General features: G+C 39.3%; 4 protein-coding genes across 6 annotated transcripts; all 4 read left to right on the top strand.

Annotated features, from left to right (window-relative positions):
• Window positions 1–3,769, top strand: LOC146323897 (E-selectin-like). Its single transcript, XM_084723045.1, has 12 exons — window positions 1–29; window positions 146–224; window positions 319–723; window positions 891–995; window positions 1,084–1,275; window positions 1,389–1,580; window positions 1,713–1,901; window positions 2,030–2,215; window positions 2,349–2,549; window positions 2,681–2,860; window positions 2,973–3,105; window positions 3,202–3,769. Exons 1-12 carry the CDS (start codon window positions 27–29, stop codon window positions 3,260–3,262), a joined length of 1,926 nt encoding a protein of 641 aa, XP_084579171.1. The 5' UTR covers window positions 1–26; the 3' UTR covers window positions 3,263–3,769.
• Window positions 3,770–5,540: 1,771 nt separating this feature from the next.
• Window positions 5,541–9,385, top strand: LOC146323896 (E-selectin-like). 2 transcript variants are annotated; one of them, XM_084723042.1, is made up of 12 exons: window positions 5,541–5,671; window positions 5,787–5,865; window positions 5,960–6,364; window positions 6,532–6,636; window positions 6,725–6,916; window positions 7,030–7,221; window positions 7,354–7,542; window positions 7,671–7,856; window positions 7,990–8,190; window positions 8,322–8,501; window positions 8,616–8,748; window positions 8,845–9,385. In XM_084723042.1, exons 1-12 carry the CDS (start codon window positions 5,669–5,671, stop codon window positions 8,903–8,905), a joined length of 1,926 nt encoding a protein of 641 aa, XP_084579168.1. In that variant the 5' UTR covers window positions 5,541–5,668; the 3' UTR covers window positions 8,906–9,385. The 2 variants fall into 2 exon arrangements, with proteins under 2 accessions (XP_084579168.1, XP_084579170.1); XM_084723044.1 differs by lacking the exon at window positions 7,030–7,221.
• A 2,295-nt stretch (window positions 9,386–11,680) lies between these two features.
• Window positions 11,681–15,918, top strand: LOC146323895 (L-selectin-like). Its single transcript, XM_084723046.1, has 9 exons — window positions 11,681–11,734; window positions 11,871–12,266; window positions 12,345–12,449; window positions 12,956–13,066; window positions 13,899–14,009; window positions 14,972–15,151; window positions 15,362–15,451; window positions 15,558–15,579; window positions 15,771–15,918. The coding sequence occupies exons 1-9, from the start codon at window positions 11,707–11,709 to the stop codon at window positions 15,799–15,801; spliced, it is 1,074 nt and encodes a 357-aa protein (XP_084579172.1). The 5' UTR covers window positions 11,681–11,706; the 3' UTR covers window positions 15,802–15,918.
• A 757-nt stretch (window positions 15,919–16,675) lies between these two features.
• Window positions 16,676–27,348, top strand: selp (selectin P). Of its 2 annotated transcripts, XM_084723041.1 has the most exons (16): window positions 16,676–16,831; window positions 16,928–16,994; window positions 17,078–17,464; window positions 17,562–17,669; window positions 18,446–18,631; window positions 18,720–18,911; window positions 20,464–20,649; window positions 20,742–20,927; window positions 21,068–21,250; window positions 21,374–21,559; window positions 23,615–23,800; window positions 24,028–24,213; window positions 24,454–24,642; window positions 24,789–24,977; window positions 26,332–26,454; window positions 26,559–27,348. In XM_084723041.1, the coding sequence occupies exons 2-16, from the start codon at window positions 16,928–16,930 to the stop codon at window positions 26,621–26,623; spliced, it is 2,619 nt and encodes an 872-aa protein (XP_084579167.1). In that variant the 5' UTR covers window positions 16,676–16,831; the 3' UTR covers window positions 26,624–27,348. The 2 variants fall into 2 exon arrangements, with proteins under 2 accessions (XP_084579167.1, XP_084579166.1); XM_084723040.1 differs by lacking the exon at window positions 23,615–23,800 and having other exon boundaries at window positions 26,332–27,348.
• The last annotated feature ends 402 nt before the right edge of the window (window positions 27,349–27,750 follow it).

Below are 27,750 nucleotides of genomic sequence, written 5' to 3'. Positions count from 1 at the left end.
CTGTACTACTAACTTTACTACTAAAAATGGTGAGTGTAGAGGTAACAATGTAGTATAGTTCTCTTCAGTGCAAATTCTTTTATTTTTTTGCATAAGGTCAGACATTAATACATGAATTTAACTTAATTTATAATGATTTTTACAGGACCTCTTCTGTGGATTCCTTCAGACCCCTGGATCTAAGACCTCTGCCTCATGGATCAGCTTGACCTTTCTTTGCTCAAGTATGTAAATGTAATGTACCTTTTCTAGATATGACTTTAAAATTCATCTTAAATACCCTACCCTCTAATATGTGTCTCTGTCCTTCATCCTCAGTGCTGTGCATGTGGACCAGCGTGGATTGTTGGTCCTACTACTATTCCAACACCACCATGAACTGGGAGCAAGCTCGAGCCTGGTGCCAGGAGCACTACACAGACATGGTGGCTATCCAGAACCAGGAGGAGATCGAACATCTCAAAAGCTGGCTGCCCAAGAAATCCACCTACTACTGGATCGGGATCCGCAAGATCAATAACGTGTGGACCTGGGTTGGAACCAACAAGACTCTGACAGCAGAGGCAACCAACTGGGCAGCTGGCGAACCGAACAATGGCCATAATGAACAGATCTCTGAGCTGAATGAGGATTGTGTGGAGATGTACATTAAAAGGAGTCAGCAGGAGGGCAAGTGGAATGATGAAAGGTGCGTGAAGAAGAAGACAGCTCTCTGCTACACAGGTGAGTAAAAGTAGCTGCCTTAGTTTTGGTATAGTTGTTCATTATTAGGGAATCTCTTGATTTAACTGTTTGAAATTATGTATTGATGGTGTTTTCAAAAATAAAGGCTCAGAGAAATTATTATAATTTTCTATTCAAGCTTAATGAAAGTACTTTATTTTCTCCAGCTGCCTGTAAGACTGACTCATGCCACCATGGAGACTGTGTGGAAACCATCAACAGCCACAAGTGTGACTGCTTTGAAGGCTTCTATGGAGAGCAGTGTGAGCAAGGTAAGAAAATACACTCATGTTGTGCTTGTTTTATTTTAAGTCACCCACAGCCAGGACCTGAAATCTAACTGTCCTGTTTTCTTGGCAGTTGTTAATTGCAACAAAGAGGAGGTGACCGTCCCACACAAAGGAAGTGTGAATTGCACTCATAAGTATGGAGACTTTGCCTACAACTCCTCATGCCAGTATTCCTGTGAGGAAGGATACCAGCTGAGTATGTCAAGACCCCTGAGGTGCACAGCCTCCGCAGAGTGGTCGGAGCAGCCGCCTACATGTGAAGGTGAGTGGAGGACTGATGTGATATTGAATGATATGACTTTGATTTAAAGAAATTTAATGATCACGATGATGGAGCCCACTGTAACATGTTTTTGATGGTCTTGTCGTCCACAGTGGTTCAGTGTCAGATGTTGTCTCGTCCAGAATATGGATCCATGGAGTGCTCTAATCCCTTGGGTCCCTTCAGCTACCAGTCCACCTGCGTGTTCATTTGCGATGAAGGCTACGCTCTCGTTGGTTCCCCGTCTAACACTCTGCAATGTGGAGCATCTGGGAATTGGAATTCCTCACAGCCATTTTGTGTTGGTACGCTCACATTTTTATGTTTCTAGCATTCAGGATTTTATAGTATTTAAGTCTGTTATTATGAAGGGAAAGTTATATGATTCTTTAAAAAGGCTGCTGTTGACCTCTTCTGTTCGTCCCTCTGTCTTGCAGCTGTCCAGTGCCCCGCTATCTTGGAGCTGGAGAATGGCGTCGCCAGCTGTGGAGGTGATTCAGACATGAAATTCAGCTATGGAAACACCTGCAGCTTCAGCTGTGCTCGTGGCTACCAGCTGGTGGGACCGAGCAGTGTGACATGCACATCCGCAGCTGAGTGGAGTGAGAGGATGCCTCACTGTGAAGGTAAAGAGAGGACTCACTTAAAGTTTAATTCAGCCACCTTCTGTATGATTAAAAAGAGCTTTCATGATTTGTGCCTGTTATGACAAACATACTAAATATACTTTTTTAAACTTATTTTCCATTGTTAGCCATTACTTGCCAGAATCCAGAGGGAGAAGCTCACCTGATCACACAGTGCAGCCAACCTTTGACTCAACTGCGGCCAGATTCCACCTGCAGCTTCATCTGTGAAAGAGGCTTTGAACTGCAGGGAGCGCACACCATTCATTGTTCTGAGGATGGACAGTGGAGTAAAGCCATACCTACCTGCAAAGGTAAAGCAGCATATTCTGACATACACCTATGCTTACAAGACTATTTGCTTACTGCACAGGTTTTTCACAGTGTATTGTAACTGATTTTGTGCTATTTCATGAGATCTCATCATCCTTTCTTTGTTCTTTTTAGCAACAGGATGTCCTGCTCTCAAGATTCCAACAAATGGCCAGATCAGCTGCAGTCCCTCTCTATCTTCACCTGTTTCTACCCAAAGCCCGCTTGGTATGGTCTGCACTTTTAGCTGTGATGAAGGCCATGAGCTGCAGGGTGCACTCAGCACAGAGTGTGCACACCCAGGCCAGTGGACTTCCACACCACCAACCTGCACAGGTACATACATGGGCTGATTTTACCTCGCACTATTCTTTTTATACTTTACATGCATGCTCAAAGGCTTTGAGGCTGTGAGTGTGAAATAAGCGATGGTTAACATCTGAATTTGTATTGTTTCTTTCCTACAGCAGTGAGATGCCCATTACTTGAGGCTCCTGAAAACGGTCAAGTCAGCTGCTCAAGCAGTGAGCAGGTGTACAACTCACAGTGCTCCTTCACATGCAATCAAGATTACTTATTAGAGGGACACGAGCTGCTCATCTGTGATCGTCATGGCAACTGGACAGGGGACAAACCCACCTGCCAAGGTAAAACAACAGCAAAATATCAAATGTTGGAAGAAATTTGAATATGACCCGATTAAAATACAAGTTTGAGTTTAAAATATCAAATAATTGACATTTGATCATGTTTCCACAGCTCCACCAGCTCCAGTTACTGCCGTTGTCTCTGGTGTCACAGCAGGGGGCGCCCTGACATTATCTGGTCTGTCCATGGCTATGTGGATCCTGAAACGACTGAAGAAGAAAGCCACCAAGTTTGAGTTGAACAGGTGAGATTAATAAGCATTCATCTCTCTTAAATCAGAGATTTTTTAATTTTCTGTTGAATTGCAGTGCTCATCTTCTTCTTTTGTCTTTTCTTACAGCAACTCTGACATTGATGTCCCTCCTCAGTCCTACAAAAACAGCATCGACAGCCTCATATAGAACACAGTCATATTCTTCAGGGACAAATAAGAACAACTGTATATATCATTAAGATAATTGTATGTGGATTAGCAGTCATAGTAATTTGAATTATATGAATAATTCACATCAGTATAAACAGAGAAATCCAATATGTCAGAGCTATCAGTAGAGAGAGGGAAACTTTTGTTTTCTTGAATTTCACCTTTGAATTTCAAGATTTGCTCTGTAATGTTGTTTAGGCACGTATTTTCTTCCCAGTGGAGTTTTATATTGAACATATTGTTCTACAGCTTCATGAGCATGCTGGAAATGTGGTTCTATTAATGTTATTGTAAATGTTACATAACATCTTATGTGGATTGCCAGAACTGTGAATAATTTCACTATATTGAGTACTGTATTTATGTGCTATTTATTGACTGTTGTTGCATTTGAAATGTTTATTCATATTTCTGTATATCAAAAGCTGTGCTGATTTTTATACATAATAAAACTTTAAACTGTCTTTTGCTTTTGACCATTTTTATTTATTTATAAGCAGATGCTATTATCAACCAGGTATCAGTAGCTAACAATGCTATTTGCACCCAGAATATAAAAGCCAAAGTGGCTATTTATATCCACATGGCAGAGACTAACCATGATCTATTCCTGAACTTAACCAAGTAATTATATTATTTATACCAAACCAAACTGCAACTGAAACAAAACAAAAATAATTGTCCAGTGGCACACTTTGTACTACTGTTAACAACCAGAATGAATCATCATGCACACTCATAATCTAAATAGCAAAAACAATGTGCAGACACAAAATGTTCTCATTTGGTGAAAAACATTTAAAAGGTTCAAATCTAAATAACAGAAAGGTGGGAATAATTTTGTCACTTTCTCAGACACTCTGTCTTATCAGGATTCCACAGCCTTCAAGGCTGCAATTTCTTTCTTTTTTCACTTTAATAAGTGCAGGAGTATGTGTGCTATCGTGCCTTCCCCAGGAATTTTATCACTTTCTTACGTCGTGCCATTTATTTTGTGTTTTTCTGTCTGTGTGTGTGCCAGTTTGCCAAGTTTTTAGGTGCATTTGTCAGTTATTTAGTCAAATATGCCACAGACACCAATCACCATCCTGTGGCACCAGGAAGTTTGTACATTAGCACATTATTAATACGTTAATACCAGGGTTGGGCAGTAATGGATTACATGTGATTGGGTTCATGTAATCACAATAGCAAAACTGATAAAAAAATTTATATATATATAGCATTTCAGATAGATTTGAAAAAATATGTAAATCATAGCTTTATTGTAAAGTAGTACTTGATTTTATTTTATGTCTTTAAAATATGGTAATGAATTGTTCATTAATAAAATGAATAATTAGTAATTTTTTCATGATAACCAATGCTCTGTTAACTCATGAAAATTACATCTGACATGATTCCTCTGAGAAGTGCTCCAAAGAAGAACCCTGTGCAAAAATACATTCATTTGCATTGAAAATGTATTGAGATGTTAAAAGAGGAAAAAGAACATTCATGGAAATTCTTGTCCATTTTTTAGTATGAAGTGCAATATTTTCAATATTTGATTTTTGAAGTAATCCAAAAGTAATCCAGAAATATTCAAATCAGGTACATTTTTTATAATCCAATAGATTATGTTTCTAACTGCAAATCTTTCCATGTAATTTAGGCATTGAAGTATTTAGATCTTTTACTTAAGTTAAAGCTTCTTATAGAACTAGATAAAATACTTTATCCTATTTATGTGTAAAAATCCTGCATTGAAAATTGTACTTAGGTCAAATAAATATTAGCATTAGAAATTTAATTAGGTTAGGTTGAACTGTATCTACTTATAACCACTTTATCTTTAGCTGAGTAGCTTAATCCAGAACAAGAAATCTTATGTTACAAGTTAATCATATATTTGGGATGAAAATTCAAATCTTTAAAGTGACTAGTAAAAGCAGTGAAATGAATGTAGTGTGAAAAGTAAAAGGAACAAAGTAACATGGAATATCTCCCTGTGAAGTGTAGTGGAGTAGAAGGATAAAGTAACATAAAACTCAAATACTCAAATAAAACTTTCTCAAAAGTGTACTTAAATGCAGTGCTTATTTCCAGTAAAACTATTTTTATTGATACCTACAATAAAAATAATGACTCGTCCTCTTAAAACAAAGGACCTTCTTTCTTCAAAGGAAGTGGGAACGTGTCCAAGCATCCGGTGGGATGGGGCAATGGTTGGGTAAAGGAATTTCCAATGAAAAGTCCGACCATGACGAGTTTCCAGGAAATGTGGATCTGCCTGCATAAAAGCCGGCACCTCTGCACATAAAACTCAACATCTCATTTGTAGAAGTGAAGTGCTTATAAGAATCTTCTTCTGTAGGCTATTACACATACTTTACTACTAAAAATGGTGAGTTTAGAGGTAACAATGTAGTATAGTTCTCTTCAGTGCAAATTCTTTTATTTTTTGCATAAGGTCAGACATTAATAGATGAATTTAACTTAATTTATAATGATTTTTACAGGACTTCTTCTGTGGATTCCTTCAGACCCCTGGATCTAAGACCTCTGCCTCATGGATCAGCTTGACCTTTCTTTGCTCAAGTATGTAAATGTAATGTACCTTTTCTAGATATGACTTTAAAATTCATCTTAAATACCCTACCCTCTAATATGTGTCTCTGTCCTTCATCCTCAGTGCTGTGCATGTGGACCAGCGTGGATTGTTGGTCCTACTACTATTCCAACACCACCATGAACTGGCAGCAATCTCGAGCCTGGTGCCAGGAGCACTACACAGACATGGTGGCTATCCAGAACCAGGAGGAGATCGAACATCTCAAAAGCTGGCTGCCCAAGAAATCCACCTACTACTGGATCGGGATCCGCAAGATCAATAACGTGTGGACCTGGGTTGGAACCAACAAGACTCTGACAGCAGAGGCAACCAACTGGGCAGCTGGCGAACCGAACAATGGCAAGAGTGGACAGACCTCTGAGCTGAATGAGGATTGTGTGGAGATGTACATTAAAAGGAGTCAGCAGGAGGGCAAGTGGAATGATGAAAGGTGCGTGAAGAAGAAGACAGCTCTCTGCTACACAGGTGAGTAAAAGTAGCTGCCTTAGTTTTGGTATAGTTGTTCATTATTAGGGAATCTCTTGATTTAACTGTTTTAAATTATGTATTGATGGTGTTTTCAAAAATAAAAGCTCAGAGAAATTATTATAATTTTCTATTCAAGCTTAATGAAAGTACTTTATTTTCTCCAGCTGCCTGTAAGACTGACTCATGCCACCATGGAGACTGTGTGGAAACCATCAACAGCCACAAGTGTGACTGCTTTGAAGGCTTCTATGGAGAGCAGTGTGAGCAAGGTAAGAAAATACACTCATGTTGTGCTTGTTTTATTTTAAGTCACCCACAGCCAGGACCTGAAATCTAACTGTCCTGTTTTCTTGGCAGTTGTTAATTGCAACAAAGAGGAGGTGACCGTCCCACACAAAGGAAGTGTGAATTGCACTCATAAGTATGGAGACTTTGCCTACAACTCCTCATGCCAGTATTCCTGTGAGGAAGGATACCAGCTGAGTATGTCAAGACCCCTGAGGTGCACAGCCTCCGCAGAGTGGTCGGAGCAGCCGCCTACATGTGAAGGTGAGTGGAGGACTGATGTGATATTGAATGATATGACTTTGATTTAAAGAAATTTAATGATTACGATGATGGAGCCCACTGTAACGTGTTTTTGATGGTCTTGTCATCCACAGTGGTTCAGTGTCAGATGTTGTCTCGTCCAGAATATGGATCCATGGAGTGCTCTAATCCCTTGGGTTCCTTCAGCTTCCAGTCCACCTGCGTGTTCACTTGCGATGAAGGCTACGCTCTCGTTGGTTCCCCGTCTAACACTCTGCAATGTGGAGCATCTGGGAACTGGAATTCCTCACAGCCATTTTGTGTTGGTACGCCCACATTTTTATGTTCCTAGCATTCAGGATTTTATAGTATTTAAGTCTGTTATTATGAAGGGAAAGTTATATGATTCTTTAAAAAGGCTGCTGTTGACCTCTTCTGTTCGTCCCTCTGTCTTGCAGCTGTCCAGTGCCCCGCTATCTTGGAGCTGGAGAATGGCGTCGCCAGCTGTGGAGGTGATTCAGACATGAAATTCAGCTATGGAAACACCTGCAGCTTCAGCTGTGCTCATGGCTACCAGCTGGTGGGACCGAGCAGTGTGACATGCACATCCGCAGCTGAGTGGAGTGAGAGGATGCCTCACTGTGAAGGTAAAGAGAGGACTCACTTAAAGTTTAATCCAACCGCCTTCTGTATGATTAAAAAGAGCTTTCATGATTTGTGCCTGTCATGACAAACATACTAAATATACTTTTTTAAACTTATTTTCCATTGTTAGCCATCACTTGCCAGAATCCAGAGGGAGAAGCTCACCTGATCACACAGTGCAGCCAACCTTTGACTCAACTGCGGCCAGATTCCACCTGCAGCTTCATCTGTGAAAGAGGCTTTGAACTGCAGGGAGCGCACACCATTCATTGTTCTGAGGATGGACAGTGGAGTAAAGCCATACCTACCTGCAAAGGTAAAGCAGCATATTCTGACATACACCTATGCTTACAAGACTATTTGCTTACTGCACAGGTTTTTCACAGTGTATTGTAACTGATTTTGTGCTATTTCATGAGATCTCATCATCCTTTCTTTGTTCTTTTTAGCAACAGGATGTCCTGCTCTCAAGATTCCAACAAATGGCCAGATCAGCTGCAGTCCCTCTCTATCTTCACCTGTTTCTACCCAAAGCCCGCTTGGTATGGTCTGCACTTTTAGCTGTGATGAAGGCCATGAGCTGCAGGGTGCACTCAGCACAGAGTGTGCACACCCAGGCCAGTGGACTTCCACACCACCAACCTGCACAGGTACATACATGGGCTGATTTTACCTCGCACTATTCTTTTTATACTTTACATGCATGCTCAAAGGCTTTGAGGCTGTGAGTGTGAAATAAGCGATGGTTAACATCTGAATTTGTATTGTTTCTTTCCTACAGCAGTGAGATGCCCATTACTTGAGGCTCCTGAAAACGGTCAAGTCAGCTGCTCAAGCAGTGAGCAGGTGTACAACTCACAGTGCTCCTTCACATGCAATCAAGATTACTTATTAGAGGGACACGAGCTGCTCATCTGTGATCGTCATGGCAACTGGACAGGGGACAAACCCACCTGCCAAGGTAAAACAACAGCAAAAAAATCTAAATGTTGGAAGAAATTTGAATACGACCTGATTAAAATACATGTTTGAGTTTAAAATATCAAATAATTGACATTTGATCATGTTTCCACAGCTCCACCAGCTCCAGTTACTGCCATTGTCTCTGGTGTGACAGCAGGAGGCGCCCTGACATTATCTGGTCTGTCCATGGCTATGTGGATCCTGAAACGACTGAAGAAGAAAGCCACCAAGTTTGAGTTGAACAGGTGAGATTAATAAGCATTCATCTCTCTTAAATCAGAGATTTTTTTATTTTCTGTTGAATTGCAGTGCTCATCTTCTTCTTTTGTCTTTTCTTACAGCAACTCTGACATTGATGTCCCTCCTCAGTCCTACAAAAACAGCATCGACAGCCTCATATAGAACACAGTCATATTCTTCAGGGACAAATAAGAACAATTGTATATATCATTAAGATAATTGTATGTGGATTAGCAGTCATAGTAATTTGAATTATATGAATAATTCACATCAGTATAAACAGAGGAATCCAATATGTCAGAGCTATCAGTAGAGAGAGGGAAACTTTTGTTTTCTTGAATTTCACCTTTGAATTTCAAGATTTGCTCTGTAATGTTGTTTAGGCACATATTTTCTTCCCAGTGGAGTTTTATATTGAACATATTGTTCTACAGCTTCATGAGCATGCTGGAAATGTGGTTCTATTCATGTTATTGTAAATGTTACATAACATCGTGGGTGGATTGCCAGAACTGTGAATAATTTCACTATATTGAGTCCTGTATTTATGTGCTATTTTTTGACTGTTGTTGCATTTGAAATGTTTATTCATATTTCTGTATATCAAAAGCTGTGCTGATTTTATACATAATAAAACTTTAAACCATCTTTTGCTTTTGACCATTTTTATTTATTTATAAGCAGATGCTATTATCAACCAGGTATCAGTAGCTAACAATGCTATTTGCACCCAGAATATAAAAGCCAAAGTGGCTATTTATATCCACATGGCAGAGACTAACTATGATCTATTCCTGAACTTAACCAAGTAATTATATTGTTTATACCAAACCAAACTGCAACTGAAACAAAACAAAAATAATCAGTTTCACACAGGACTTGAACCTCTTTGGTCTTTGCTCAGACCTGGTCAAAATGTGGCCCGGGAGCCAGATGTGGCCAACTGAAAGGTTCCATGTGGCCCACATGGTCATCCTTAACACTTGAAAATATTGCAATTATAATCTAACAAAACAGTAAATATAATTTTGCTTACTGTTATCAGTCCTGTATTTTGTAAGCAGCCAGTGCTGTATTCGCTGGTAATGATCATTAACTGTATCTGTTATAGCACCGTATATTCATGTTGTTTATATTGTTGTTTTTCTACAGTTGCTGCTACTATCATGGCAACATGTATCTTACATGCATGTCATACAGTAAAACATTTATTCATTTAATTCTACTAAAAAAATAAGTTATCCTACAATTCCATGTCAAGGCAGTTCAGAAGGTGACCAACAGTAGAAGTGCATTACTGTGTCAGCCAGCTTTTACCTCCTGCCCTGAGCAGGGGCATTTCTGCTGGCACTGCAGGATGTTGTGTGTTGTTTCAGAGGTCCAAGCAAAATTTTTTTTCCGAGGAGAAACAAACCCTTTGTTGTTTCTGTGACCTCCATTATAGTTGTCAGGACAGAGATGAATAACAGTGAGAGGTATGCAGAGGATGAGGGGTTACACTGCTGGGTTACGGGCCATCACCATTGTTTGTTTCACGGAAATCTTACATGTCAGCACTTCAGTGGAACCAGAAATAGGTCTGATATCTTACATAAGAATAAAGGCGACAGGGTGGGCATTGTGTCCCTTGTTAATTTGCTGTTAAAAACTTGATTTCACAACATGTCACCAAAAACTTTCAGCTACATCAGTGGTTCCCACAGGGGTGTGTCAAGAGGTTTTTGACTGGAGTGCCCCAAGCAGGGCACTAAGTGTATTAACCTTGAAGAAAAAATTAGGCTATACACCAGACCAGTGGTTCTTAGCCTGGGGGGTCAGGACCCCTAAAGCAGCGAGATAATTTCTGGGAGTGAACAAGGTCAGGAAGCAGCCCTCAATAACATCAGCCCCTTAAAGACATTCAATTTAAAGCTCAAGCACCCAAAAGCATGCAAAATACAGCTCAAGAAATTAAAACTATATACCTGCGCAAACATAATTATTCTGGGGGTTCGTGGTTGAGAACCACTGCATTAAACTTCCTCTATTTTCCTTAGGGGATGCCTTTTCTATCATTGAGTAAACTACTGACCAAAGTGACATATTTTATGGATTTTACATATTACATTCAATGCAAAACGATAACAGCACCAAACAACTTATAAGCTGTACATATAACCAAAAGAAGGAAACAGTACTAAGTTTGAAGGTTAAGTAAAACGAGTGATTTGGATGAATTTTGAGGAAATTATTTCCTGTGAATATTGCATCAGAGATGACTATTCCTGATATTTTCAGGAACTTTTTTATACAGTACTCTGTCTGTATTATGTTATGTATATATTTTATTTGATCAAACATCCATATTTAATAGGTTTTGTACAAATCTTGCAACATTGGCATTAATCTTTTGTTGAAAGAACTGTTTCTCCATGTTGGCTCCAAGATTCAATGGTGACCCTCACTGTGCCTTACTTTACCGTAATTTGAGGTATGTTTTTACTGTTTGTATTCCCTTGTATAGATTCTCTCTCATGCATGACTGAAAAAACTGCCCATGACCCCACCTTTACCACAATCAGGTAACATTTCCCAGAAGGTGACTTAAGTCATGAGATCAGTTATTCAGTCATCACCTGCATTCACTTTGTAGAGTAAACATCCAGCTATTCTTTGAAAATGTTGAACTGTATGACCTGAGAGAAATATAAATGCCTGACGCTGGCATTAAACTAGCATTCATTTTCTGTAGCGCATTACTGTGGTGAAATGTTTTCTGTTTGATGTGATTAGAAAAACAAAGATTTGACTTAGGTTGCAAGCTAATTTCAAACTATTTAATGCTCCTATATTAAAATAAAAATTTTTGGTAAGTAAGCAAATTCTTATTCTGTTATTTATCATGATGATGTTCATCAATATTTTGTCTTCTGATTATTGTGTCTTTGGACAGACAACAGGTGTTTGCAGGTCCTTCTGTGAGAATGAAGTGGACATTAATCCTCCTCCTTGGTGAGTATTAGTTTTAACACTGAAGTAAAATGTATGTAAGTGGCTGTAAATGACACTGTGCATGATCTCTGTCATGAGAAATTATGACATGAGAATTATCCTTAACTTTATTTCTTTCAAAAAAAAAAAAAAAAAGGTAGCTGCTTGGCTGAGACTGCCTTGAGCTGGACATATCACTACGAAAACATGACAATGAATTGGACCGAGGCCCGAGAATTGTGCCAGAAGAAGTTCACAGACATGGTGGTCATCCAAAGCCAAGAAGAGAATGACTATCTGGTCTCTAAGCTGCCAAACAGATATCGATCTCCATATTATTGGATTGGAATCACTAAAAACCACAAGAATGAAACATGGACCTGGATTGGTAATAATAGCACGTGGATTGGTGAGAATTCATGGGCACAAAACGAGCCCAACAACAACCACAGCACAGAGTTTTGCGTGGAGATCTATGTGAGCACAAGACAGAACCGAGGGAAGTGGAATGATGAGAAATGTGGCAGTCGAAAATTCCCTGTTTGTTATAAAGGTATGTGATGCTTGTTTTTGATGGTTGTTACAGTTTAAGAAGAAGTAGATGTTTTAGTATTGCACTTTTTCTTAACAGCACAATGTAACGCAACATCATGTGGCAGAGGAAGATGTCAGGAGACAATAGAAAACATAACCTGCGTCTGTGATCCTGGCTTTGAAGGAGACAGGTGCCAAACAAGTAAGGAGAACGCTCTGTGAAATTAAAGGACCAGTATGTATGATTTAGTGGCATGTAGACTGCAAACACGCCTCGCTCTCCCTTTCCAAGCATGTAGCAGAACCTGTGGTGGCTCCAAGAAGAAAGGGCCTATCCAGAGTCTAGTTTATCTGTCCTAGGTTTGAGGGGGTGGGGGGTTATTGTCTGGAAATACACATTAACATGCATCAAACAAGCAAAGCAAACATAAATTAATCTATTTGTAAACAAACATTTACTTTGCACAACGATGAAATAAGGTTATTCATGCATCCTCATGCAATCATGTGAGCTGGCTAGCTTAACTTCATAGCAAATTTCAGTTTTAATTTTCCCCTTACTGTTGTGGTTCACACCCACCAATCTGCTTGAGAAATATGCTTATCAAAAGTCCTGTTTCTTAAAGAGCCATGTCAAGCCAATTGTTTATGATGGTTGTTAGAGTTCAAGTGGTAGAGGTTGTTTTAGCAGTGTACTTCTTTTTCCAGAGACAGCCAAATGTAATGCGACATTGTGTGGCAGAGGGAAATGTCAGGAGACCATGGGAAACGTAACCTGCCTCTGTGAACCTGGCTTTGAAGGAGACAGGTGCCAAACAGGTAAGGAGAACGCTCTGTGAAATTAAAGGACCAGTGTGTACGATTTGGTGGGATGTAGATTGCAAACATGGCTCGCTCTCCCTTTCCAAGCTTGCAGGAGAACCTGTGGTGGCTCCAAGAAGAAAGGGCCTATCCAGAGAAAACAAACATTTACTTTGGTTATTGGTTAAAGGTTATTCATGCATCCTCATGCAATCATGTGAGCTGGCTGGCCGACTAAATCAGTGCTAGTTAGGTGAAACATATTGGCAAATTAGCTTGATTGTTATCTCAAGTGTGGACTGCTTTGTAACTTCAGACTAATACATACCCTTCAAACTTGCAGAAAGCACTGACAGAAGTGCAGAGGGTGAACCCCTAATCCTAATACACTTAATATTATCCCTGCTACAACTGCTGCTGACTTGAGAGTTACAAGTAAGCGCAAATGAGAGTTTTTGGTCACTTTAATTTTACAATTCACCACAGTTTACCAACAAATTTTTGTCATTTTTGAAACAGTGGGTGCTAACTGTACTCAGTATTTGCTAATATGTGGTAAACATAACTGAGCGTAACCATGTCTACTTCCAGTTGCAGTTGCTCAGCTATGATTGGACAGTTGACCTCATTTCTTTTTGGTCTATGCTCATAAAACAGTTGAGCTGAACTTCATAGCAAATTTCAGTTTTAATTTTCCCCTTACTGTTGTGGTTCACTCCCACCAATCAGTTTGAGGAATATGCTTACCAAAAGTCCTGTTTCTCAAAGAGCCATGTCAAGCCAAATGTTTATGATGGTTGTTAGAGTTCAAGTGGTAGAGGTTGTTTTAGCAGTGTACTTCTTTTTCCAGAGACAGCCAAATGTAATGCGACATTGTGTGGCAGAGGGAAATGTCAGGAGACCATGGGAAACGTAACCTGCCTCTGTGAACCTGGCTTTGAAGGAGACAGGTGCCAAACAGGTAAGGAGAACGCTCTGTGAAATTAAAGGACCAGTGTGTACGATTTGGTGGTATGTAGACTGAAAACACGACTCGCTCTCCCTTTCCAAGCTTGTAGGAGAACCTGTTGTGGCTCCAAGAAGAAAGGGCCTATCCAGAGTCAGGGGAGGGGGGACTAATCAGACCCTTCACACTTGCAGAAAACACTGACAAAAGTGCAGAGGGTGAACCCCTAACAGTAATATCTAACTTCAGACCTGTTTGATTTTACCAGAACGGCCAAAATCACACAAAGACTAGGTTAATAAGATGGCTCTCAGTAAGTTTTTGATCATCTTACATTTAACGACTCGGGTGGCGTACCAAATGAGGTAAAACTTCGGCATTATTCCACATTGGAAATTTCTCTAAGACAGTAAGGTCACTTGAAATATTGTTTGGTGTGAGGCCAGAAAGAAACCCCATTGATTTTTTTTTTCACCATGAAGAGGGCCAGCGGTCACTGAACTAACAACTGTGGGGAGAGTGTGTATTTATATTTTTTAATTCAGATTTTGTTTTCAGAATTACAGGCTGTTGGACAAATGGGCTTTCAGTCCAATGTTTCAGACTATTAGGGTTTAAGAGTAATGGGTCATCGGAGCAATATACAGTTCCTGTTGTGTTCACAGCTTGTTTCCGCCATCACATCACACACTCATATTATGATGCATGGACCTTTTACTATCTTCCCACAGAATATCCTCCACATAATCCACTTTTAGTTTTAGACAGAAATTTAACACAGTCATCAGAGGTCCCACATCTGTTTCCTCTGTTTCCCGAGGCCGGGCTGAGGATCACATTCAAAATACTGAGCAAAATACTTGCATCAGCATGTATGTGCTCTAAAATATTAAACATCCCATTTTCACAATGTAATGCTAATATTAAATGTTATATAACTGCATCCCTGGTGAACTTTAACCTGTTTGTGCCCCCAGCTGTGTTATGCCTCCCTCTGTCTCAGCCTGATAATGGAAACCTCAGCTGCTCAGGAGGAAACCAAGCATTCAACTCAACTTGTCGATTTCAGTGCTACTCAGGCTTCCTGATGATAGGCTCACCAGCCGTTACCTGTGGGGTCACAGGGGTCTGGAGTGGCCCAAGACCTGCATGTGCAAGTATGTGTATGAAATTATGAAAGTTACATAATAAAAAAGTTGTATGTATATATTTATATAGATTTCAAAACAAGACTGTGCTGCTTTTGCTTCTGAATGAATCATTTATTATTAAAACGGGCCATAGCAGCAGTAGTAGTTGTAGTAGTAATTTGTTTAGTCAAGTATTGTATGACTCAGGATAAATGACTGTGTTTTATATTTTCTCAGGCTATAAACAGGCTCTGTTGGCCGTAGCTGGGTGTGGAGCCTGTTCTACTCTCTGTTGCATCTGTTTCTGCTGGATGAAACGCAGAAAAAGTCAGTTTCCCAATCACACTTCACAGAAATAGTGAAGCAGTGCAATGTTATTGCAGAATTTTATTGCAACAGCCCCCAGTAGTGAATGTGTCTGTTTTTCTCACAGGAAAGAAACTTGCCCAAGAAAGGTCAGTGTTGAAATGTACTTGTCTAAAGCAGCCCCACCCATTTTAGTATTTGCTAAAATGTACTAAAATGTTACAATTTACAAATTTGTAGCTTCTGTTGAAGTGCTAAAGTGTTTTACTGTGACTGTGATTCAGTATGGTTATTAACTGCAACCGTGTCCCTTTAATATCAGTCTTATTGTCCTTTGCAGGCAGCCTGAAGAAGTGACAAGTGAGGCATGAAGGACAACTGGAACCTCATTTATGTCTCATTAAAATAGATTTAATGACCCAACTGAAATAATAAGACTGTCCTTATAAACGATTTATAATTAGGTTATTAATTAGGTTGTAAATATTTTATTAGTTTATTATTTATTAATATTTTAATAGACTGTTGCAACACATGAAATAAAAAGGGCAAGAGCGATTTGTTGCTTGCCAAGTAGTGAGGCCACATTTATTTCTATTTATTGCTTATTAAGCTTACTTCATCTCCTCCATGAGCAGCATTTATGCCTGTCAGCTTAATCGGATATTTGTTAGTAAGTTACCAGCATTTAACCACTGTAAGCATATCTTAATAGTAAAAAAAAAAAGATCTTGCCAAATAGTGAGCCCAAATCAAATACTTATGAAAACTGTATTATAACTTGTTTGTAATTGTTGATTAATGATTTATAAAGTGCGTACAACCTAACTAATAACCTAATTATGAACCATTTATAAATGGTAAATTTGGTAAACCATTTGGTAAACCATTTATAAATTTATAAGGATAGTCTTATTGTAAGGTGGTACCCTGTTAGCTAAGTATTTTATTTAATATACTGTATGTTAAAGCTTAATTTGGGTATACTGCATGGATATAAAGTTTGTCATTTTTTTTATCATCAATTTATTATCAGCTCATGCACATGTAAAATCAGCATTCATTTAGTAATTTAATAATTAGAGCTGCATTTTTCTTTTGTCTTCATTTATGACACATTTAATCAAATAAAATTAATTCTAGTGATGAAGTTTGACTACCGGTGAGTGTCTGCATGTGTGTGTGTCATTGTGTCTGGGTGCATGTTTATCTGTGTGTTCCCAGGGTGTTATGGGTGGTAGAGTGGTGCCCTTCCTGAAAGGAAGTTGTGGTCAAAGTGATATTACAAAATTGGTCATTGACTTACTCACTCAAAGACATTAAATTCTGTGCTGCCATCAATTGTCAGCAAAGCAGAGTAAACGCAATAACTTGTGAGAGTGACTGAAGACAGCTCAAAGGGTAAGACCTGTGAAATAACAGTGCAAATTTTGTATATTCTTACATGCATTATTCATATGCAATTATGAGGAAAGAAAATCTTTTTTCTAATTTCAGATGCTTCAGGAATCAGTTGGCCTACATCACATTGTGCTGATAGTTGCATTAATTGCATTTGCCCAAGGTAAGACTGCATATTTTAAAGGACACCAAACTCTTTATATTTTTTATTTCCCCAGTTTTTTTTTACCTTATACCTAATCTTAGACCTGAACAGCAGAGGAGGAGTACATGCATGGACCTACAACTACAGCACACGTCCAAGCCGGTCATGGTATGAGGCCAAGGTGTGGTGCCAGGAGCACTTCAAAGACGTGGTCCCCGTCCGGAACCAGGAGGAGGCTGACTTCCTTAACGATCTGGTGCCACGAAACAGAAAATATTACTGGACAGACATTATCAGAATGGGTGAGGGGTGGATCTGGAATCCAACCTCTGAGATTATCTCAAAAGAGGCTCAGACATGGGCGGCAGGGGAGCCGGACAATAAGGAAGGTCAGAACTGTGTGGAGATTTACATCAAGAAAGACATCGACGCTGCCAAGTGGAATGATGAAAACTGTTTGAGGAAGAAGGGAACCATCTGCTACAGTGGTAAAACACTGTTTATGTGTTATGTGTTCAGTGGACACATTTACTGACACCTGTTGAATTATTATAGCATTTGAGATCTTTCTATATATGTCCGTAGACTCTTGTACACAGGATTCCTGCGGTGTCCATGCAGACTGTGTTGAGACAGTAGGGAACTATTCTTGCCAGTGCCACCCTGGTTTCCATGGGCCACGCTGTGAAGAGGGTGAGCAAACATTAATAATATACAGTTAACAAAAACATAAAGATGTAAGACCTCTATGCACACAAAAGGTTTATTTCTCTCAAATTTTGTTCACAGATCTGTTAAAATTCATGTTAGTGAGGACCACTGCTTTGCCAAGATAATCCATCCACTGCGCAGTTTTGTCTTGAAAAAAAGACATTGTTAGGTAGTGAACTATGGCTGTTTGACAAAGGGCAACAAATACTAATTTTTCTTCCCGGGAGGGCAAAGTCATGACTCACCTCTCTCTGCCTCTAATTGGCAAGTACTTGTCATCTTCTACAAGTCATTGGTTAAGGTTAGGGTTAGATATCAGGGTAAGCCAATCAGAAATAGTGTTGGGTGGGTCATGACTTTGTCCTCCTGTGAAATAAAAGTGTTACCTGTAGCCATATGTGAAATAGCCACCGTTCAGTGCCCAATAAATGTTTTTTTTCTAGATAAAAATGCACATTTTAGAGTGGCCACTCCAAGGCGCATCTGTGCAGTAATCAGGCTCTTAAATCAGCATCTCTATAGGCCACATGTGTCAGGTGGATGGATTATCTTGTCACTGACATACTCAACACAGATTTTAATAAATTTGTGAAAAAAATTAACCTTTCATGATCACAGAAGTCTTAGATATTTTACTTCAACTCATGAAAATGGGAACAAAAACAAGTGTTGCATTTATATTTATGTGTATTTAAACCAACCATGACCTCTCTCCCACAGGGGTTGAATAATATCTTTTTTTGTTTTTTTTTCTGTAGCAATCACATGCAAACCTTTGCTGGATCCAGAACAAGGTTCTCACAACTGTTCTTACCCACATGGGTCCAATCGTTTCAACTCTTCCTGCCTTTTTCACTGTGATTTTGGCTTTCAGTTGGTAGGCACGCCCCAACTGGTATGCCAAGCCAGTGGACATTGGGACCACCCAGTTCCTCTGTGTCAAGGTATGGCAACTGGAAATCGGTAAAGTCCAAACAATAGTCATTTCAGGGCTCATAGTCACAAGGAAAATATTATTGCTGTCTGTCTTAGTCGAACAGTGTCCAGCTCTGAACCACACCAACATCAGGGCAGGAGGCATGAACTGCAGCCACCCTATTGCACCGTACAGCTACAACTCCACCTGTGAGGTCAGGTGTGATGAAGGCTACGAACCCAGTGGACAGGACCAGATACGGTGTGACCACACTGGCCAGTGGACAGCCAGTGTCCCAGCATGCACAGGTGAAGTTTGAGTGTAAAAATACACAGAAACGTGTTTTAAATTCTATCATTAGCTTAAAGGTTACCTTTTATTATTATTTTTTACCTGGGCCCTATTTTCTCATGTTTTTGTGTCTAAGTGACCAATGGGGACAACAGTTTTTGGAATTGGTCCAGTACAGTAACAGTAACAATCCTATATGGATTCCACTAAGAGTGTTTTTGCCACTGACAGGCTGAGATTGTTATTATGAATGTCTAAAAACATTATAAAACAAGAAACAGCAGATTTATCATCCTCGCCAAAGCCAACAGACTCCATTTACATAAATCGTAATTTTATTCTCATAAAACACACTTCATTCAAACCCGACAGAAACAAAATAAACCTCACCAAAACCATGGTGGTTCAATTTTCCACTGGTCACCAAGTCTGGTTTGGTTGAAATAAACCCTTAATTTACCGTGTTAGATACGAAAATATTGGGAGAAAAACGAGAGAAGCAGTCCAGCATCAGAGAAGCAGTGGGGTGAAATCAATAACAAAGTATATAGGCTTATAACCAGAATATTTTCACATCTAATGCTATGCATTAAGGATTTATTTCAACCAAATCAGAGCTGGTGAAAGGCTAATGGTTATCTAAGACACTGGTGTGATTATCAAAATGCTCAAAAACACTATGGACAAAATGAATGGTAAATACTATTATCAGTATGTACCAAGCTAACTGTGAAAAATGACTTAACTAACTTAGGGATGAAAAATTACTACATTTGACAAAGTTTTGTGAGTTTTATTTTGTTTCTATCTGTCAAATTTGAATGGAGTGTGTTTTACAATGATAGTTTATTGTTTCTTTGAATGGAGTCCAGTGGCTTTGACGAGAATGATAAATCAACTGTTTCTGGTTAAAACATGTATCTCACTCTTAAACACTCCGTAGAGACATTTAGACACTTAGAATAACAATGAGAGCCTGTCAGTGGCAAAACAAGAAGTCTACTGTAAGTGGACTTAAATTGATGGGTACAATTGCTCATAAAGATTACATTGCAGCCTATTTTGCAACTGATGGCTCAAACAAAACATGGGAAAATAGAGAGTAGGTTAAAAATACAGAGGTTGCCCTTTAAACAATCAAATATCACCGTCTGACTCATTTTTGTCAAATACTTTTCATGCATTTCGTTTCTGTGATAACTGACTTCTGTTAATAGCTTGCCAGCCACCTTTTCCTAATATTTAGCTGGCCTCAGTGTGTAGTCATATCCTGTCCAGACAGTGCAGCAGACCATATCAAGGTCACAACTGTTATCACTTTACTTCACACTCATTTAGGTTTGCACTGGGAAAACAACATTGTCATTTAATGTGGAAAGGCAGTTGCTGTTTCCTCTGAGTGTATATTATGTCAGTTGTCAGTGTGCTTATTCATACCCCCACGTCATGCTCACATTATGTTTGTGAAAGTGAAGTCATAACATACAGTTGGCCAAACTGTTGTATGCTGTACGAACACCATTTCCATTGCGTGGACAATGTGTGATTGATATCTGTATTCCACCACAGTGAAAAAGTGCGCCCCCATTTTGTTTCCTTTTACGGGAAACATGACATGTGTCCACCCTCTGGAGCCGTTCTCCTACGGCTCACAATGCGACTTCACCTGCCAAGAAGGCTACTACCTGACCGGAGACAGCACACTCACCTGTCTGGCCTCTAAACAATGGAGTAAACCCACACCTACATGCGAAGGTAGGTGGGTCACAGATATCATGTCAGGGCTCCCTGAAATTACACAAAATTGTACACTGCTCTGATGAGTAAAAGTGTGTCTTCCTCTCCAGTGGTCCAGTGCAACAGTCTAAAGGCTCCCCTCCATGCCTCCATGCAATGCCAGGATCTTCTCGGAGCACACAGTTATGGCTCAACATGTACTGTGCAATGTGAGGAAGGCTTCGATTTGATTGGCACAAACATGACAACCTGTTCTTCACAAGGCAATTGGAGTCATGCACTTCCTGTTTGTCAAGGTATGACCACTGATGACTAACTGCTTAAATATAAATAAGTATGAGAATAAATACTGTACAGTCTGTTCTATCTGTTTTGCTATTTTTATGTGTAATGTTTATGTGATTGGTCTCCCCCCGGTTTCTGTATTTCTTTTAAGTGAAGAAGTGTAATCCACTAAACCCCCCTCATGGCTCACTGTCCTGCTCTGATCCTCATGAAGAGTTCAGTTTTGGTTCTCGGTGCAATATAACATGTGAGGAGGGTTTTCTCCTGAATGGGACAGCTGACACAGAGTGCACCTCTCTGGGCACATGGAGCACAGACAACACAAGTTGCTTGGGTAAAATAAATGACACATGTTGGCATAAAAATCTATTCACTAAGAGGTTGTAATTTCATGGTTTCAGTGACACTTTATCCCATGAAGCTTTAAAATATCTGTTCATCTACCTATACCTTCCAGCTAAGAGGTGTCCCACTCTGAACGCTCCCTCTCATGGCTCCTTATTCTGCTCTGATCCTCATGAGGAGTTTAGTTTTGGTTCTCTGTGCAACGTAACATGTGAGGAGGGTTTTGTCTTGGATGGAACAGCTGACACAGAGTGCACCTCTCTGGGCACGTGGAAAACAGACATACCTTCTTGCTTAGGTAATGACACTTCTTTATATTACAATCTTTTGATTATCTCTTGAAGAACTCTCAATTTAGTGGTTTAGAGCAGGTCAGTTCAATTATGTTTTTTAGAAGGGCCATATTTGAATAAAAGTAAAGTGCCAAAGGGGCAGATGTTTACATTTCCTATAGAATTTAAAACAATGGACCTTTTTTTTTCCACAGTAGTTTTCACTACACTGAACAGAAGTGCAGGAATCCTTGATAAGAAGTAGCTTGTTGATTTAATGAACACAGTGTTGGATTTAACAGTTTTTCCATTCAGTTTTGAGTCTCTCAAATTCCCTCTGCTTAAACAGTCATCCAGTTATTTATTTCTGACAGGCAGGTAGTGAGGGAGCATACAGCATCTACATCATTCAGCTCTACAGATAAATGCAGTTCTGTATCATCAGCAAAGTTAGAAAATTAACATTATATTTCCTGATGATATCACAGAGAAGAAGCATGTATAGGGAGAACAGATTGGTCATGCAGCTCCCGTGTGCAACACCAGAGGTTGCGTCATATTTACCTAACACATGGTTCCCAAGACGAATTGTAAATTGTTCCTGTAATATATGTTTGTATGATTTTGACTGATTTAGAGAGTCCAACATAGTGCTCATGGTGGTTCAGGAGAATTTCAAGGTCTGTTGTGTCAAACGCAGCGCTTAAATCCAAGAGAACCGGGAGTGAGACTTTACCAGCATCAGCACTAATTCTCAGATCACTGACCATCTTTGTGAGGGCAGTTTCTGTTCCATGGTTAGTTCTAAAACCTGACTTATTGTTTTCATTAATAAAATTGTTTATCTGTTGGAAAATGACTTTTTCTAGTTAATAATTTTGAGTTTGGGGTGTTGAAGGTAATGTTAAAGAGTGGGAAAGGGACTGGGTCAGGACAACAGGATGACGTATTGCGCTGGGTGACAATCTTACAAAGATCAGCGATCAAGATTCTGCTGAAGTTGCTCATGGTTGCCTGATTTTCCCGAGCTTGAATGCAGGGATAAAGCAGTAGCAATAGTGACTCTGAATGCTGTGATTTTTTTGTTGAAGAACATTGCAAATTCCTCACATTTTGAGACGGAGGCTTGGCTTGGAAAGCCAAGGCTGGGTGCTGGGGTGAGTAGTCTGTCAAAGAGTATTGCAGAGTTATTTTTGTTTTCTGTAATGATCTTAGAAAAGTAGGCCCTTCTGGCAGTGTGAATAGTGTTTTATGTTACCATGTGTTCTTTATAGATGATATGGTGGACCTCTAGTCTCGCCTTTCTCCATTTTCTTTCTGCTGCTCTGCAAGATCTTTTGAGCTCATGGATAGTGTGGTTTAGCCATGGAGGTGTTTTAATATGTGATTGATTTTTAACCTTTAATGCTGCAACTTCATTTAGTGTGCGACTCAGGTCGTTACTGAATGCAGTAACCATTTCATCTACAGAGCAGCTCACAGCACATGGATCATAAAAACCTCCAAGCTCAGAGAATTCTTTTTCTGCTGCAGCATCTGAAAATCGTTTCTGAACCAAACCTTCATCTGTGATCCCAGCGTCGAATAGGGTGCTTTCAAAGAACGCACAGTAAAGATCAGAGATAGTGATTCGACGCTGTTGTTGATATGAATGTTAAAATCTCCATTTTAAATTATTCTGTCATAATTCCTGGCAATAAGAGCAGTGATTACAAACAGTATAAGGTAGAGATAGAGTTCAGTGACAGAGATGTGGAGGCTGCCATCTTCCCATCATGCATCACTAGACAAGTTGTTACCATTAGTTGCTGTTTACATAGAGTGACAAAGATTAATTAGAAATGTTATTTATTTACATTAAGCCTGATAAGTCATCCCTTCTGCTTTTAGTAGCACCCATGTTGTTTCTACTTTATGACATAAACGCACATGAACAAACCAAAGTTGAAATATCACATCTCAGAAAGTGGGACCATCCAAGGAGCACATGAATGCACTAGGCCTGGTTTTGTCTGTAATCCTTTACCACGTAAAACTCTTAAATGCCTTGGTTTCTCCCCGCTCTCTCTGTTTTCCTCCAGCTAAAAGATGTCCCACTCTGAACTCTCCCTCTCATGGCTCTTTATCCTGCTCTGACCCTCATGAAAAGTTTAGTTTTGGTACTCGGTGCACATCAACCTGTGAGGAGGGTTTTGTCTTGAATGGGACGGTGGACACAGAGTGCACCTCTCTGGGCACATGGAGTGCAGACATCCCTCACTGCTTGGGTAAAAATAATCTCTACCAAAATCTGTTAATCATAATCCACAGAAGAGTTCATATGATTTGGATGTCATGACTGGACCTCTTTACCAAGTAAAATTCAGATTCAGGTCAAGATGCAATACTTATATTTGGCGTATCAACATGATTGATTAGAATTTGCCTTGGTGTACTCATTTAAAGTAAGGTTTTTAAATATCTTTGTCCTTCTCTGTGTCTGTGTCTCTTCCAGCTAAGAGATGTCCCACTCTGCACTCCTCTGATCATGGCTTCTTAGTCTGCTCTGCTCCACATGGAGAGTTCAGTTTTGGTTCTCAGTGCAGTTCATCCTGCAAGGAGGGTTTTGTCCTGAATGGGACAGCTGACACAGAGTGCACCTCCCTGGGCAGATGGAGCAGAGAAATACCTCATTGTCTGGGTAATTAATCACAATATTAGAGAATTGCACTTGGCATATAGTCCCTCCTGTTAGCTGAATTGTACACCGACAATTTAGAATATGGGTTTACATGTGTCCATACATTCATTTATATCATAATCAGCATACCAGCTATGTCATTAACTTGGATGTTAGGCCTTGAGGAAAATACCCTTTATGCAGTTTATTTCTGTGTTATTTTGGTTTGAAGCTGATGGTCATATGTTTTGTTATTTGAAGCACGGTCATGCCCCCTGCTGGCCACGGCTCCACAACATGGGAGGATGAACTGCAGCCATCCTCACTCCCCGTTCAGCTATGGCTCCTACTGTGACTTTGACTGTAATGAGGGTTTCTGGCTAAAAGGAACATCATATTTGACATGTAACAACTCAGGCCACTGGAGTCAGGATCTACCCACCTGCCAGCGTGAGTGCCCACCATTACTTTAAAGGAATAGTTCACCCAAAGATGAAAATTGAGACTAAACTTACTAAATGTGTCTTCCTGTTCTGGTATTCAAACAGCTGCTCTAATGATGGTAATTTTAAATTTCTGTCCTCTCTATGTCTCAGCGGTAGAGTGTAAGACCATCCGTGCCTTGTCTTTACCCCTGTCTATGAACTGCTCCCATCCTCTGGGGAACTTCAGCTTTGGCTCCCAGTGTCTGTTCACCTGTGAAGAAGGATTCTCCCTGAATGGCACAGATATGCTGCTGTGCTCCTCCACTGGGGTTTGGACTGAGAGCGTGCCTACCTGCACAGGTAAATAGATTTTTGTGGGCATGCAAACACACTCACAGTGAATGCCAGTATTAGGGAGATATAATGATTACCATGTTCACCATCTTAATTTACTGCTACACCTGAGGCTGATGTTCTGCAGGTATTTTGTCATAAACTAAAACATTGGGCATATTGATTGGCCGGACAGTGGCCAGTGGTTGAAAGTAAGTAAGTACATTTAATTCAAGTGCTCTAGTTAAGTACAAGTTTGGCATGTTTGTACTTTACTTGAGCATTTCCTTTTCATGATACTGTATATTTTTACTCCGCTACATTTCAGAGGTAAATATTGTTCTTTATACTGCACTAGATTTTTCCACACTGATAGTTACTGGTTACTTTTTACATCAAAAAAATATGATTCAGTACTTTATTACTAATCTGCTGTACCTAGAAATATGCTAAACATCTAAAATTTGCTCTTCATTAAAATGCATTCGCTTGTATTCATTAGTGATAAAAACCAAATAATCTAATATTCTACACGGGTGTCATCTCTTCTTTTGGAATTCCACAATAATTATCATTGTTTTAACAATTATATTATACTGTAGAAGGAGCCATCTTGAACAATGAGTGTGTTTAGTAGTAGTAATAATAATAATAATAATAATAATAATAATAATAATAATAATAATAATAATAATAATAATAATAATAATAATGAAATAAAAGCGAGACTAAATAAAAATGAATAAATAAAAATGTGTACCTATAAAGACAAATAAAACGCTAGAAAATAAATACAAATATAGATACATATTTTTTTAACATATCATTTTGGGGATTATATTTTGATGAGTCAGCTTGGGCAGGAAGGCCCACCCAAAGCCAATTGATTGACAGCTTGGCCCCTGGCCTTTTACTTTTAACAATTTATTATTTAATTTAATTTTAGTTTATTTTATTATATTATTTCTACTATTATTCAAATATAAGATCTTAGTACCACAACTGATACTGGTACTAGAGGGAAGGTTTAATGATCATCAACATGATTATAGTGAGGAGGACATGAACGTGTGCAGCAAATTTCATGACAATTGATGAATACTTTTTCAGACTTTTCACTAAAAACTACAAATGGGATCCTGCTGGTGGTGTTAGAGAAGTCAGAGGACCAGCAAAACCATTAGGATTCATCATCTGGGAACCATACATGTCTGTACCAATAACCCATGTTTGTGCTAATCCATCAAGCATTGCATGGCGCTCGGGAGGGCACATTTAAAATAGTGTTGAATGACCTGCTGATCAACTAACCCGCAGTGAGGATAGGGTAAAAAAAAAAAAGATAGAAACTTGTATTTACTGTGATGTTTATCTGCTCCAGAGGAAGGCATACCACTGGGGTCTGCCCTGCTGTTGTACACGGGTGTAGGAGCAGCCTCTGCTGTCGTGCCACTTGCTCTGATAGGACTGGCTCTGTTGATTCTGACGCGACGTAAGAAAAGAGGTGAGACCTCCTGTAATGATGCTGTACAGTTTCACACATACACATTCACCATATTGTAGCATTAATAGTGTATTCTCCTTGATCTTTATGTCTGTTCTTTGCAGGAAGTCCAATCATGAATGATGCGGCAGCATGGGAAGAGAGAGAGAATCCAGCATTTGAATTTTGATTTTTGCTTTTTTTCTGAGACTTGATTTTTGCAGCAAATTACTTCAAATACTGCAACTTAATGTTTGCTATTATTAAATGAAACTTGTATGTCATTGTATGTTACTGGTGCCACAAGATCAGATCAGCGTTTCACATTAAAGGTCCAGTGTTTAAGATTTAGGGTGATCTATTTACAGAATATGGCAGAAATGAGATATAATATTCAAAAGTATGTTTTCATTTGTGTGTAATCACCTGAAAATAAGAATTGTTGTGTTTTTGTTACCTTAGAATGAGCTTTTTATTTTACCTACAGAGGGGTCAAGTCCTTTTCCATGGAGGTGTCATGTTGCACCGCCATGTTTCTACAGTAGCCCCGACCAAATCAGGCACTGACTCTACAGAGGGCCTTTTGTGTTTTTCATAAGTTTTGTGGCCACTGTACATTCTCTATACACTTGGAAGGGGCGCGTGAGGCAAGTTTGATGCAATCTGCATTCTCAGCTACATGCCACTAAATCCCACACACTGGTCTTTTAACTGAGATTTCAATTGCCACTCAGAAAATCTTAACTCAATTGTTCAATCATTTTGCATGTAAATCTTAAAATTGTGTTATTAAAGAACCCAAATCATGTTACAATTCATGCATGATACACATGAGATTAAATTTGTTTACAGATTTTGCTTTGTGTGCTATTTGTATATTACTCATTAATCAATAAACTAGCAACAATTCTTCAATCGTCCCAGTTTATTTTATTTTAATTTATTTTTAGCTGACTCTCCTAATACAACACATTAGGTATGTGATCAGTGTTAGCATTCTTTCAATGATGTCCAGTGTCATTTGGGATGTCTCGCCAGTGTCCTCTCTACCAGCCCCGTTCACCCACATTTGACCTCCCGCCTAGAAACTAATACTGTGGGGTCAGTTGGGGGAGTGGCCAAAAACCTTTGAGTTTGCCAAACTGCCACAAAGTGTCAGTTTAGCACATTTATTGGCAAGAAAGCTCTTGTCATTTAGTGGTGAGGTGATCTATTATCAGTCTCAGCTCAATGTGTCACACCAGGCACTGATCCCACATTAAAGGGCAGTTGACCATCACCACAGTAACTACAGCATGTTGAATTCAATGGTTCAGC

The sequence above is a fragment of the Lutjanus erythropterus genome, chromosome 7, assembly GCF_056507025.1.
Source record: "Lutjanus erythropterus isolate fLutEry1 chromosome 7, fLutEry1.hap2, whole genome shotgun sequence".
Lineage (NCBI taxonomy): Eukaryota > Metazoa > Chordata > Actinopteri > Lutjaniformes > Lutjanidae > Lutjanus > Lutjanus erythropterus.
Note: the sequence above shows the minus strand (reverse complement) of the source record. Positions and strands in the feature narration are given on the sequence as shown.

Coding starts and splice junctions, on each gene's coding strand:
- selp (XM_084723041.1), top strand. CDS start 16,928: ATGCTTCAGGAATCAGTTGGCCTACATCACATTGTGCTGATAGTTGCA. Junction 20,650..20,741: donor ACCCACACCTACATGCGAAG/GTAGGTGGGTCA, acceptor CTTCCTCTCCAG/TGGTCCAGTGCAACAGTCTA. Junction 24,978..26,331: donor GAGCGTGCCTACCTGCACAG/GTAAATAGATTT, acceptor TATCTGCTCCAG/AGGAAGGCATACCACTGGGG.
- LOC146323897 (XM_084723045.1), top strand. Junction 1,902..2,029: donor GAGGATGCCTCACTGTGAAG/GTAAAGAGAGGA, acceptor TTCCATTGTTAG/CCATTACTTGCCAGAATCCA. Junction 3,106..3,201: donor ACCAAGTTTGAGTTGAACAG/GTGAGATTAATA, acceptor CTTTTCTTACAG/CAACTCTGACATTGATGTCC.
- LOC146323895 (XM_084723046.1), top strand. CDS start 11,707: ATGAAGTGGACATTAATCCTCCTCCTTG. Junction 13,067..13,898: donor AGGAGACAGGTGCCAAACAG/GTAAGGAGAACG, acceptor TTCTTTTTCCAG/AGACAGCCAAATGTAATGCG. Junction 14,010..14,971: donor AGGAGACAGGTGCCAAACAG/GTAAGGAGAACG, acceptor TTGTGCCCCCAG/CTGTGTTATGCCTCCCTCTG.
- LOC146323896 (XM_084723042.1), top strand. Junction 6,365..6,531: donor GACAGCTCTCTGCTACACAG/GTGAGTAAAAGT, acceptor TATTTTCTCCAG/CTGCCTGTAAGACTGACTCA. Junction 6,917..7,029: donor GCAGCCGCCTACATGTGAAG/GTGAGTGGAGGA, acceptor TGTCATCCACAG/TGGTTCAGTGTCAGATGTTG.